This window comes from Mytilus galloprovincialis, chromosome 9 (assembly GCF_965363235.1).
Source record: "Mytilus galloprovincialis chromosome 9, xbMytGall1.hap1.1, whole genome shotgun sequence".
Classification (NCBI taxonomy): domain Eukaryota; kingdom Metazoa; phylum Mollusca; class Bivalvia; order Mytilida; family Mytilidae; genus Mytilus; species Mytilus galloprovincialis.
Window position 1 is genome coordinate 93,339,717 of NC_134846.1, and position 14,292 is coordinate 93,354,008.

Below are 14,292 nucleotides of genomic sequence, written 5' to 3' on the forward strand. Positions count from 1 at the left end.
TTTTATATTGATTTATGAGACAGTGCAAACTAAGGTTTTCATTTTCACCTACTTTTTCGAATTTCATTAATGACAACATGCATTTAATATTTAATAACACAACTGCTTTCGGATATACTCTATGCATACAAATTGTCTCGATTAAATGATATTGCAAAGTAAACACTTTAGATGATGCGCAGGGGAATCAGAAGTGAATCTATTCATACAAAAACTAAAGAATAAACAACAACATATGGATGAAAAAAAATGAAAAAAAATAGGGGTTCACCGACCATCTAAGCGAGTTACTGACTGCTAAAAAAATAGGGTTTTCTCTCATAAATCGTACAATTTTTACAAAGACTAATAGGGGAAATTGCACCTCCATTACCGTAATCCTAAAGTACGGAGAGAACTAAATAACAGATTTGTATTATACTTTCCATTCTAAGAGACTTGTTATTGAAGTATAAAAAAAGCAAAAAAAGATTGGAAATTCGTAAGGTCAAAGGTTAAGGCTATAAGGTATATAAAAATGCTAAATTTATGTTGTTTTTGAAAGTTTTAACAAAAATTTAATGAGATCATTAGCTAAGTTAAATCTAAATTACAAATTTGTATTATACTTTCCATTCTAAGAGAGTTGGTATTGAAGTACAGAAAATGAAAAAAACAATGGGGTCACCGACGTTTTATGAGAGATAGATCACCAAAAGTGTGAAACCATGGCAACCAAAAATGGTAATTTTTGAAAAAAAATCCTTCTTCCATTTTTTTGCTTTAACTTGATTGATATGCAGGCCAACGTCGAGTTTTAGGTCATTTGATAAATTCGTAAGGTCAAAGGTGAAGGCTATGAGTTGGTAATGAAGTACAGTAAAAAAAAAAAGGTGGGGGTCACCGACCTTTAAAGAGAAAGAGATCCTTCCAAACACCGAATATACTAGTCCTATTGCCTATAGTATCTGAGGTATGGAATTAACATTGTTCACTAATTCATGAAATATCGTTATCCTGTTACTGATAATAAGATAGAATTTAACATTTACAAAATATCTTCACTTTTTTTTAAGTAGTCACTGAACCATGAAAATGAGGTCAAGGACATATGACATAAGACTGACGGAAAATTCGTAACGTGAGACATTCATATACAAAGTATGAAGCATCCAGGACTTCCGCCTTCTTAAATATAAAGCTTTTTTAGCTAACGCCGCCTCGCCAGATCACTATCCCTATGTCGAGCGCAGGCTTGACAAAAATTATTCCTCCACTTTCCAAATACCTACGGAAGTCAGTGAGTCCAGAGAGGCGTGTTAAATTTCGTACCCCCTAGGTATTGTCGGAAAGCAAAGGTATTTACCTTCAAAACTAATCCGATAGATCTACATTAGACCACATAAGGTGGTGGGTAAAAAGAGGAGATAAGACAGCAAAAAGGGATGCTTGGCTGCGTGATAATATCAAAAGTAACATTGAACCCCGTGTGTTGGCATCATCCACCTATATATCTGACATATATATATACATACGATCTAACTTCCATAACATACAACAGACAACAAGGGCAGGATCTAGCTTAATTTAGTTGTATTTTGTCCTCAATATCTACAACGTCGTACTTTATTTGGCTTTAAAAAAAAAATTATTCGAGCGTCACTGATGAGTCTTTTGTAGACGAAATATGCGTCTGACACAATACAAAATTTTATCCCTGGTATATATGATGAGTTTATTTACATCCACTGGGTCGATGCCACTGCTGGTGGATTTTTGATTCCCCGAGGGTATCACCAGCCCATTAGTCAGCACTTTTGTGTTGACAAGAGTTATGTATCATTGATATATTTATAAATTAACTGTTTACTAAACTATCAATTTTTTATATGGTGACGCTTTTCTATCTCGGGAATAAATTACCATAGCTGTTTTCGGCAAAACGTTTAGGAACTTTTGATCCTCAATGTTTTTCAACTTCATACCTCATTTGGCCTTTAAATTGGAGCGTCACTGATAATTTTTGTTGTAGACAAAACGTGTGTCTAACTCAAATACCAAATTTCTTTGAAGGAACCTTTGATTATATAAAAAAGAAGATGTGGTATGATTGCCAATGAGACAACTATCCACAAAAGACCAAAATGACACAGACATTAATAACTATAGGTCACCGTACGGCCTTCAACAATGAGCAAAGCCCATACCGCATAGTCAGCTATAAAAAGCCCCGATAAGACAATGTAAAACAATGTAAAACGAGAAAACTAACGGCCTTATTTATGTAAAAAAAATTGAACGAAAAACAAATATGTAACACATAAACAAACGACAACCACTGAACTACAGGCTCCTGACTTTGGACAGGCATATACATAAATAATGTGGCGGGGTTAAACATGTTAGCGAGATCCCAACCCTCCCTCTAACCTGGGACAGTGGTATTTACATCGTATCATACCTCCGTAGAATATATGTTACCGATACAGCTTGCACAGAGAGATAGTAGATATAACATCTCACTTTGGAATCAATATAAGAAAAAGACCCTGCAACTTTCACTGAACAGGACAGCGATCTTAAGTATCACATTGACAATATCAACTTTGAAGAACTCAATTTCATCTTGGACTTGCTACACAACCCCAGCAGACGAACTTGTTACAACACAAGCTCTATACTAAAATACAATTAAAATATGTATATGGACGACATCCATCCAGATAGGCTTTTATATAACATTTGGTTACAAAAATTAAAGGATCAAATGAGTAAGGACTGCTAGACAAGAAATCAGATTAACAGGCAACTATATTCTATTGTTTTTATGGTATGAGTTGGATCCTACACTCTACACTATTGCATACTGAATAGAAGAAACCTCATTGTATGATCGAGAATCTCAACTGTATAACATTTCATATTTATTCAAAAATAATAGTTGTATAGAAATCAAGCAAGTTTTACAAGATAAATACTTAGATTTGCGATTATATTTTACTTTGCTAAATATTTTAGTCCACAGTTTTTTGAGCGGTTAGCTGAAGTATGCCTACGGGCGCTGTAATGAAGACCCATTGGTGGTCATCGACTGTTTTCTGCACTTTGATCGGGTTATTGTCTCTTTGACACATTCCCTTTTACCATTCTCAATTTGTTTTACAACTATTGGACTATAGATATTGTATTTATATATACATTTAGCAAATATTGCATAAAAGAGAAGACTCCCAAATACACCGGCAGTCTGATATGAGTGGAACCTCCACTCTTCACCATTACTTTTGGCTATCAAAATGGTTGATTTCACTCTCTCATAGCATTTTTACAAATGTCACAGAAACAACAATTTTGGTATGATAGGAAACCTCTTATCACCACCAGTACACTTATTTATAAGGCACTTAGTCATCTTAAGTCTTCTGTATACAGTTCAGTAAACACTTGTATAAACAGGAACTTAAAAGTAAGATATTTGGTAAGAGTGGGAACCTCCACTCCGTACTATTCTAAACTCTTTCTTATTGTCTTCTTTAGCATTCTATTTACAGCCCTGTGAGCACTAACATAGCCAGGAACTTCACAGAAAAAGCAACTTATCGCCTTCTCCATTATTCTGTCTGGCTCAACACCATAAATCTTTATGTAATAGATATGGGAAGATTTGGTATGAGTGCAAAAAAATATTTATGAAGGAGTATGACAACCACTGACGCTCATTGATTGAGCAATAACTCACGAGATCTTATCTAGTTAATTAGAACCAAATATTTGTCAAATATGTGCTTACAGTGAACATAATAAATCACGGTATCAATCAATGAAAATGAAGTCAGAGTTGTTATGATGACATTACAGTGATTAATACATAAGAACTACTAACAACTACTGACAAATATAGTTAAAACATGAAATTTCTTACACATTGTACTTCAATACACATCTCTATGTGTCTTAGTTGTTCATGCCACTCAATAATGTCTCATTGATGTTGGCCTTACATCTCTTTTCATTCAGACAATTACTCATTAATTCTTAAAATTCAGAGAAGTTTACCATATTGATGGAAAGCTTACAGTGACTTATGAAAATTTCCGCACTGAACTGATTAAATCATCCAGTAAAGAATAACGTACAACTATTCAGGAACATATATGTCACCAAGGTCCAGAGCACTGTAAGATAAGAGGAAGCTAACTCATATGTACTCGAACCAAGAAACAGAAGGTCAGTCTATCAAAAGACTTAATGTTCTGAAAGACAAAGCTAAAACACAAGGAAGGTTTTCATAGTTTAATAATTAACGATAACAATTTAGATGAATGATAAAAATCAATTAGTAAACAATATCAGATAATAATAATTAAGGTACAAATTATAAAATCTAAATATCAAATCCAAAGTAAAACTATTTCTCTTTCCAATGTAAAAATAAATACCAAAACTACTAAATCATAAAATGAACTTAATTTTAAAATCAAAATGTAAAAGTCTAAAAAATACAATAATTTTCAAATAAATTGCCTAAGTAACTAGAGGCTCCCAAGAGCCTGTGTCGCTCACCTGATTCTAGTTTGGTTTTGGAAATCATGTAAAAATAGATTAAATCTGAATCATAACAGATACCCTAATAATAATTGAGGCCAAATTTGATTGAATGTTGTCTTGTAATTTAACCAAACGCAGCAGACTTTTGTAAAGTTTTACAAAATGTAGAAAATGACTTTATAAGGACAATGACGAATCAGCTACAAGGTATAAACAACACTTGTTCAGCACATCAACAGAAACATTCATACAATTTTGGTTTCAATCTATTAAGCGGTTTTCTAAATTAAGACATTTGTATATTTTTCACATAGGGTTCTATCTTAAACGAAATTCCCATTGGCAGCAATCTTGTTTGATGGATTTGCTACAAAGTGAACACCATTGGTCAGCACCTCACATGGAACAGTCATACCATGTTTGGTTTTTATTCCATTTAGCGGTTTTTCAAAAGAAGACTTTTGCATGTATTTCACATAGGATTCTTGTTAAACTAAGTTCCCCTCTGGCAGCCATCTTGAATGATTGATTGGTTACAAAGTAACAACACTTGGCCTGCACCTGATTTTGAACATTCATTCCATTTAGTTGTTATCTAAAAGAAGACCATTTTATGCATTGTCCACAGGATCACCTACAAAGTTACAATACTTTGTCAGCACCTCATATGGAAAATTCATGCAATTTTTATTTCATTCCATATCGAGGTTCTCTAAAAGAAGACATTTGTATGTAAAGCCCAAAAGGGTCATATGTTAAACTAAGTACCTTTTTATGGATATCTTGGATGATGGATCGGCTACAAAAAATTACAACACTTGGTCAGCACCACATAAGGAGCATGTTTGGTTTCATTCCATTCAGTAGTTCTCTAAAAGAAGACATTTGTATGTATTGTCAAAAGGGTCTTATGTTAAACGACAGTCCCGTGCTGGAGACCTTGCTACAAAGTAACAGCATTTAGTCAGTACCTTATAACGAACATTCATGCCAAATTTTGTTTCATTCCACTGAGTCACTGATTCAAACTGTGACGGACGCCAAGTGAAGAGAAAAGCTCACTTGCGGGCCTAGTGAGCTAAAAATGAGAAAGAGATAAATTCTGTCTCATCACTACACAGTCAGCTGGTAGACTGATGGACAGTCTTGTAGGTTCATTATAAAGACATAAGCAGTGAGAGGTTATGGTTGCGGAACACTGACTGCTTTTGACGAAGTAATATTGAATTTACAATATTTCATGAGAAAGTAACCAAAATCCGAAAGTACTCGTTTGAATAATCACGATTAAAGTTATCTCAAACGAGCATCATGTTATTATAATGTTAAGCATCTAAAATTTTTGTTTTTGTTTATTACAAATCCATTATGCATAATCTTATGGATACAAGATATATCATTGAATGATTGTTAATCCATAACTCTAGCTTCTAATTGTTGTGTTGCATTAGCTTTACAGTCATCACCTTAAATAACAATCCACACAGAATCATAAAGTACCTGAAAAATAAGAAAGTTGATAGAGCAATGTGTATTTCTTTCCGAATTGTCAGGCGTTTCCTTTGTTAATCAAAACTTTGTCATGACAGGTTTTAAGTGATTTAGTATTTGTCTTTCAGAATCAATAAACATTATCTACCTTGCTGTGCATGTTTGTTTACCTTTTCTTTTTCAAAACGGGTTTCCCTTTCATTTGTGCTGTGTGTTTGCAGAAGTTCTAATGATATTTCTTTTAGGTTAAGGTAAAGGCTTAAGAAAAAGGCAATTTAAAGAAGGGGGAAACAATAATTCAATATCAGTACATTTCTTAAGATATGATTAGATAAAACTTAAATTCAAGTATAATACCCCCTTGAATAAAACATTATATTTAATAAACATTATATAACTCTAGAACGGTTGTAGGATTATCATAGGGACGCTATCCAAATTTATTGCCCTAAGCATGCAGGAATTTTTCAAATTCTTTAATTGCACAGTATTGTGCATTAGAGTTTGATCACAATCCAAATTCAGTTAGTATCAAGCTTAAATATTGTTTCAAAATTTGCCCCAAGTATTCAGAGTTTGACCACTGCGGTCGTATCAGGCTGGACTCAGCGAGATATTTTATTTCCATTTGTAGAGGACATATAACTCTAGAACGGTAAAAATGACGCCAAGGTTAAGGTAAAGGCTTAAGAAAAAGGCAATTTAGAGAAGGGGGAAACAATAATTCAATATCAGTACATTTCTTAAGATATGATTAGATAAAACTTAAATTCAAGTATAATACCCCCTTGAATAAAACATTATATTTAATAAACATTATATAACTCTAGAACGGTTGTAGGATTCTCATAGGGACGCTATTCAAATTTATTGCCCTAAGCATGCAGGAATTTTTCAAATTCTTTAATTGCACAGTATTGTGCATTAGAGTTTGATCACAATCCAAATTCAGTTAGTATTTGACCACTGCGGTCGTATAAGGCTGGACTCAGCGAGATATTTTATTTCCATTTGTAGAGGACATATAACTCTAGAACGGTAAAAATGACGCCACCAAAACTCATACTTGATCTGTGTTTTGTGGAAATGAGCGTTGTGTATAAGTTTCATATAATTTTGTTGAAGCAAAGTAAAGTTAGATGGAAACCAATATTTTGATGTACAGATGGACAAGGATAAAACTTATACCCCCTCTGCGACGGTAGGCCCATAAAATGCTTAGGAGTATTAATTTCCGTGTTCATCCAAGTAAAAATGTACCAACCATCAATGATTAAACTTGTTTGGTTAATGAAAACATATAGCTCTGTTTAATGCTTATATATGTAATCACATCGCACACTGAATTCTTTTATCATCTATATTAGTAATTTAGTCAAAATCATTATATTATTGCACAACATGCGTTTTCTGTGTATTTAACTTGAATTGGATTGACTGTTGCTTGCTAAACATCAAGAGGCAAACAAAATATTTTGAAAGTACAGAGGTGAAAATAAAATTTTGAAGTTTTTTAGTTGATATAAAACATTTTGGAAGTACAGTGGTTGATATAAAACATTTTGGAAGTACAGTGGTTAATATAAAACATTTTGGATGTACAGTGGTTAATATAAAACATTTTGGAAGTACAGTGGTTGATATAAAACATTTTGGATGTACAGTGGTTGATATCAAACATTTTGGATGTACAGTGGTTGATATAAGACATTTTGGAAGTACAGTGGTTGATATAAAACATTTTGGACGAACAGTGGTTAATATAAAACATTTTGGAAGTACATTGGTTAATATAAAACATTTTGGATGTACAGTGGTTGATATAAAACATTTTGGATGTACAGTGGTTGATATAAAACATTTTGGATGTACAGTGGTTGATATAAAACATTTTGGATGTACAGTGGTTGATATAAAACATTTTGGAAGTACAGTGGTTGATATAAAACAATTTTGATATACAGTGGTTAATATAAAACATTTTGGAAGTACAGTGGTTGATATAAAACATTTTGGATGTACAGTGGTTGATATAAAACATTTTGGATGTACAGTGGTTGATATCAAACATTTTGAATGTACAGTGGTTGATATAAAACATTTTGGAATTACATTGGTTAATATAAAACATTTTAGAAGTACAGTGGTTAATATAAAACATTTTGGATGTACAGTGGTTAGTATAAAACATTTTGGAAGTACATTGGTTAATATAAAACATTTCGGATGTACAGTGGTTAATATAAAATATTTTGGAAGTACAGTGGTTGATATAAAACATTTTGGATGTACAGTGGTTAATATAAAACATTTTGGATGTACAGTGGTTGATATAAAACATTTTGGATGTACAGTGGTTGATATAACACATTTTGGAAGTACATTGGTTAATATAAAACATTTTGGAAGTACAGTGGTTGATATAAAACATTTTGGACGAACAGTGGTTAATATAAAACATTTTGGAAGTACAGTGGTTGATATAAAACATTTTGGATGTACAGTGGTTGATATAAAACATTTTGGAACTACATTGGTTAAAATAAAACATTTTGGAAGTACAGTGGTTGATATAAAACATTTTGGATGTACAGTGGTTGATATAAAACGTTTTGGAAGTACATTGGTTAATATAAAATATTTTGGAAGTACAGTGGTTGATATAAAACATTTTGGATGTACAGTGGTTGATATAAAACATTTTTGAAGTACATTGGTTAATATAAAACATTTTGGAAGAACATTGGTTAATATGTTATGTTTTAAAAGTACAGTGGTTAATAAAAAAACATTTTGAATGTACAGTTGTCAATATGAAATGTTTATTTAAACAGTGGTTATTATGAAACTTCTTGAAAAGTTGTTAACATAAAACATTTTGAAAGAAAAGTTGTTAATATAAAACAATTTGAAAGAAAAGTTGTAAATATAAAACCTTTGGAAGGTACAGTACTAGTGCTTATTATTAAACATTTTGAAATTTCAGTTGCTGATATGGAATGTTTTGAAAGTACAGTGGTTAATATGAAACTTCTTGAAAAGTTGTAAATATAAAACATTTTGAAAGAAAAGTTGTCAATATAAAACAATTTGAAAAAAAAGTTGTTAATATAAAACATTTTGGATGATGTACAGTGGTTAATGTAAAACATTTTGAAAGGACTGTTGTTGATATAAAACATTTTGAAAGTACATTGGTTAAAATGAAACATTTTGAAAGTACAGTGATTATTACTAAACATTTTGAAAGTAAAGTGGTTAATGTGGAATGCTTTGAAAATACAGTGGTTACTTTTAAACATTTTGAAAATACAGTGGTAATATAAAACCTTTTTAAAGTTCAGGGAAATATAAAAAAAAGAAGTACAGTGAAATACAAAACAATACCAGCATGATAGTGTATGTCATTAACAGGAAGTGAGGTTACCCACTGTTAAATTGTAAAGCTTCAAACTAAATGATATGGAAAAAACATAAACTTGTTTTATATATACATGTACAACATTCTGGGTTTCGCAAGTTACATTGAAATATATAGTGAACACGAACCCAGTAAAGTAGCAAGTACATGTTTGAGTATTTAGTACTAGTATGTGTTGGCTAGTCGGACATCGTCTGTTACCACACGACTTGCTACATCCTGCAGTTGAAGAGCTTTCATTATAGGACATTCTGCTCTCACAAATAAGTTTATCAGACACTAAAAAGTGCAATGTAACTTGCAAAACCCAGAATGTTGTTAACCTTTTTCGGGGTCGATGTGGCATGCAGTATATTGGCAAGACAGAATAGCCATTCAACAAACGCATGAATGGTAATCAAAATGACTACACCTGCAAGACGAACTCTCCGTATGTCATTATTTGACATCACCTCGGCACGCCCAAGTTGATCTCGAAGACTTGCTATCACTATCAAAGACCCCGACAAAGGTTGGTCAAGGTTCTACAGAATTGCTCGGCAATGTTTTTGGATAAGAAAGTTAAGGACAGTTTTCCTAGACATTCTAGAGGGCATGAATGAAAATAACATACATAAATCACTCATTTTAGCTCAGGTCTCCGTATAGGACTCTTTATACGGTATTAAAGAATTTATTCCTCCTCCCAAACAACAATATTGAAAAATTTACCAGCGCATTGATTCGTGATATTTAGTTTGGCTACCACATGTCAAGATAAGAATCATTTGGCATCTTACTGATGAAGGATATGAGTTATCCAAAATATTTAAAATTTGTTCATGATTTTATCTTTTTGGTGATGGTGTACCCTTTTAGGCTTGCTAAATTCATATTATATTTTGTAGTGTACTGTATCATGATTATATTTTATATACCTGTTTCTTTCCTTGAATATTCATCTATCATATTAACTATATCAAAATGACCTCCTTCAGAAGCAATTATGACAGCTGACTTGCCTTCGTTGTTACATTTATTATAATCTGCTCCTTTATCTAACAACATCCTTACTACTTCTGCGTGTCCCGTACTACAAGCCAACATTAAAGGTGACCAACCATCATTGTCAAATTTATTATAATCTGCTCCTTTGTCTAATAACATCCTTATTATTTCTGTATGTCCCCGAAAACAAGCACTCATTAGAGATGACCGACCATCATTTTTACATTTATTATAATCTGCTCCTTTGTCTAACAACATCCTTACTATTTCTGTATGTCCATTACTACAAGCACTCATTACAGGTGACCGACCTTCATTGTTACATTTATTGTAATCTGCCCCAATGTCTAACAACATCCTTACTATTTCTGTATATCCATATCTACAAGCAATCTTTACAGGTGACCAACCTTCATTGCATTTATTGTAATCTGCCCCAATGTCTAACAACATCCTTACTATTTCTGTATATCCATATCTACAAGCATTCATTACTGGTGACCAACTTTTATTGTCAAATTTATTATAATCTGCCCCTATGTCTAACAATATCCTTACTATTTCTGTATGTCCATATCTACAAGCAATCTTTACAGGTGACCAACCATCATTGTTACATGTATTATAATCTGCTCCTTTGTCTAACAACATCCTTACTATTTCTGTATGTCCCTCACTACAAGCACTCATTACAGGTGACCAACCATCATTGTCACATTTATTATAATCTGCTCCTTTGTCTAACAACATCCTTACTATTTCTGTATGTCCATATCTACAAGCAATCTTTACAGGTGACCAACCTTCATTGTTACATTTATTGTAATCTGCTTCTATGTCTAACAACATCCTTACGATTTCTGTATGTCCATTACCACAAGCAAGCATTACAGGTGACCAACCATTATTGTTACATTTATTATAATCTGCTCCTATGTCTAACAACATCCTTACTATTTCTGTATGTCCATTACTACAAGCAACCATTACAGGTGACCAACCTTCATTGTCACATTTATTATAATCTGCCCCTATGTCTAACAACATCCTTACTATTTCTGTCCAACCTTTTTGAGCGGCTATATATAATGGTGATGTCTCATCATTCCTGCATTGATTAACGTCAACACCATTATTAATACACCAATTAATCATAGGAATGTCACCATTAAAACATGACAGAAACAGAGCAGTATCATTGTTTCTTACATCACAGGTGAATGCTAGTTGTTTCTGGTAAGATACATCCAGTTTATTCAAAACACATAGAAATCTCTGTCGGAAGTGAGGAATCCTCATATTTATGTTACAAAACACATCATTTACTTTGCCTTTTGACCAGTCATTAATCATTCTTTCCATGTACATGTCATGATACTTAGGAGGTACAATTGTTATAAACGGATCAACATTGTTTTGTTTATATATCAAAAATCTTTCCCTGATCAAACAAATATGTGCATTCTTTATCAAGCAGCTGATTATTTTCTGTCCAAAGTAGTACACCAGAAAGTCGAATATTTTATCATGTATAGTTTTGTATTTGTTTTTTTCCTTTTTTAGAAATGTATTTGTAAGTGAGTTTAGTTCATCCTGTAAAGTAAGACGTGATGTCCCTCTATCCAGTTTACATGCCTCACACGTGTTCTCAATAATAGATCTTGTTTCTTTGTTCATATCCTCTGTTAATATCTCTTCATTCAAATTGTTGTTAAATATGACACATAGAGCCAAAGCACAGTATTTACTAGAAAATCCCTTTTTCTGTAGTTTGTCAATCTCTGCTTCATAAACTGTAAATGGGCTCTGGAAAAAATCTTTGATATTAAGTTCAGGATTTTCATGATACAATTTACATAAAAGAGGGAAACAATCATATAAATCATAATAATCTATAATCTCAGGAGCTTTAGTTTTAAGATATACTTCAGCTATTGACTCTTTTTCAGCTTTTGTCAAGCACATGTTATCTGATAAAATGTTACATGCACATGATTTGAAAATTGATAAAGATTCGAACTTGTCATCCTGATACACTTGTAATCGACATGCTGCTATTATCTTAGCATGTGTATTCGAAAGGATCCTTTTTATTCGCTCCATGACTGGTTCCCAAACTTTTATGTCGGTCTGGTTTAAAGAATAGTTTCCACATAAATCATCAATAACAAACAATGTTTTCTGGTTTGGGTTATAAAACTTAACAATGTCACATGGGTCTGTAATTGGTAGTATATCGTACCCTTCGATTTTCATTTGTAAAGACACATGTCGGAGTATTGCCGTCTTACCAACACCAGAACTAGCAGTAATAGTTACACAACTGTTCTCCTGTACATATTTAAGTACATGTTTGGTAGCTTCCGTTGTTATAAACATCTGGTCATTATCCTTCCACTCCACAAGAATCTGACTTATTTGTGCTGAAATATAAATAAATGTATTACTTTGTTTGTTCAGATTAAAGTGCAGTGCATATGCTTTTTGGAGATTGAAGCATGTTATTCAGAGCAAATACTTAAACTGTTTTATCCGCATATTCTCCTAACTTTATTCCAAATTGTGTTTTTTTCTTCTTATATTGTTTGTTTTACACAGCAAAAAGTGCAACGCATGTTTTACGTACGTTTTAAAAAACGTCTGTAAAACGTACGTTTTACGTATGGAAAACGCATGTTTTAGCCAACATGCGTTAAACGCCTGTACCAAAACGGGTGTTTTACGCCCGTTTTGAAACGGGCGTAATACATCACGTACGTAAAAAGTATGTTTTAAAAACGCACGTAAAACATATGTTTTACGTGTGCTTTACGTGCGTTTTCATTATATATTTTTGTGTTACGCAGCCTTTTTTTTCTCATATTAAAAAACTCATTTTATAACTTCAAGAGAATTTTACATCAAATTGAACATGTTTTTCACAATTTATTTTCCATCGCTTTTTATTTTCTAGAGAGTATATTTATAAATAGTGTATAAGCTGACAAAAAAATTAGAACTGTTACAGCATATAAATATGAAAACATGAATATTTGCATAATGGTTAAAATTATCTGTTCATGCTAAGCCTCTTTAAGCTGATAAAATGATAAAGCACATTTTCCTCCTTTAATAAGCTATATTGTATGTATATATGTCTCTGGTATTATTAAACTTAAAATTTACACATTAAATATAGTCATGCATGTGAATCTAGAATTTTAAAAATGCATGTGCAAATTTTCTGTTGAACTCAGAAGTACTCTTATTGGCAATCATACCACATCTCCTTATTTTTAAATGAATAAAAAAAAATCAATGTGAAAAGGTGAAACATTCATGTATTTACAATGTATGTCTTTGATACAAGTATGAAAATATCATCTTATCATATCTTTTTGTTTGAAAGGAATCATTTCCACTTAAGGTTAGATGTAACTGCTGAGGCAATGGGAGTTAATTTAAAATAATAGTTTCTATAACTGATTACAAAGTATACTCATATTTAGATAAATTTGATTTATTTCCCTTGTCCACCCCCCCCCCCCCCCCCCCCTTTCCATTTTAAAGTATTGAGCAATTAGAATATGGCAATGAAGAAAGAATGGCCAAAACACTAAAAATATATGTACTATCATGACTTCAACAGAATGTAACACAACACATAGCTGTATAATACAATATATGTATCTTTTAAAAAAATATATGTCTCTGATAAGTCAGGTACTAACAACAGTTTTCACCCTCTTACAGTGTCTTAGCCTTACTCAATCCTGACCTTATGATTAAGCAACTGGCTTAATTACCATTTTAACAATATATTTATACACTCACTAATCAGAACAAAATAATGTTCACTGTTTTATGTAGGAAGCATGACAGAGAGC

General features: G+C 32.3%; 2 protein-coding genes across 2 annotated transcripts in view; both read right to left on the reverse strand.

Annotated features, from left to right (window-relative positions):
* Positions 1-5,903: 5,903 nt before the first annotated feature.
* LOC143047113 (uncharacterized) lies at positions 5,904-10,759 on the reverse strand. Its single transcript, XM_076220068.1, has 2 exons — positions 10,357-10,759; positions 5,904-6,027 (listed from the first exon to the last, which is right to left on the reverse strand). Exons 1-2 carry the CDS (start codon positions 10,721-10,723, stop codon positions 6,017-6,019), a joined length of 378 nt encoding a protein of 125 aa, XP_076076183.1. The 5' UTR covers positions 10,724-10,759; the 3' UTR covers positions 5,904-6,016.
* Positions 10,760-10,788: 29 nt separating this feature from the next.
* Positions 10,789-14,292, reverse strand: part of LOC143046884 (uncharacterized) — a 51,059-nt gene continuing 47,555 nt past the window's right edge. The window contains exons 4-5 of the mRNA XM_076219940.1: positions 10,886-12,849; positions 10,789-10,794 (exon numbers count right to left, since the gene is read on the reverse strand). Of these exons, the coding sequence (XP_076076055.1) occupies positions 10,789-10,794; positions 10,886-12,849 (1,970 nt within the window). The remainder of the gene's footprint in view (positions 10,795-10,885; positions 12,850-14,292) is intronic.

Coding starts and splice junctions, on each gene's coding strand:
- LOC143047113 (XM_076220068.1), bottom strand. CDS start 10,723: ATGAGTGCTTGTAGTAATGGACATACAGAAATAGTAAGGATGTTGTTA.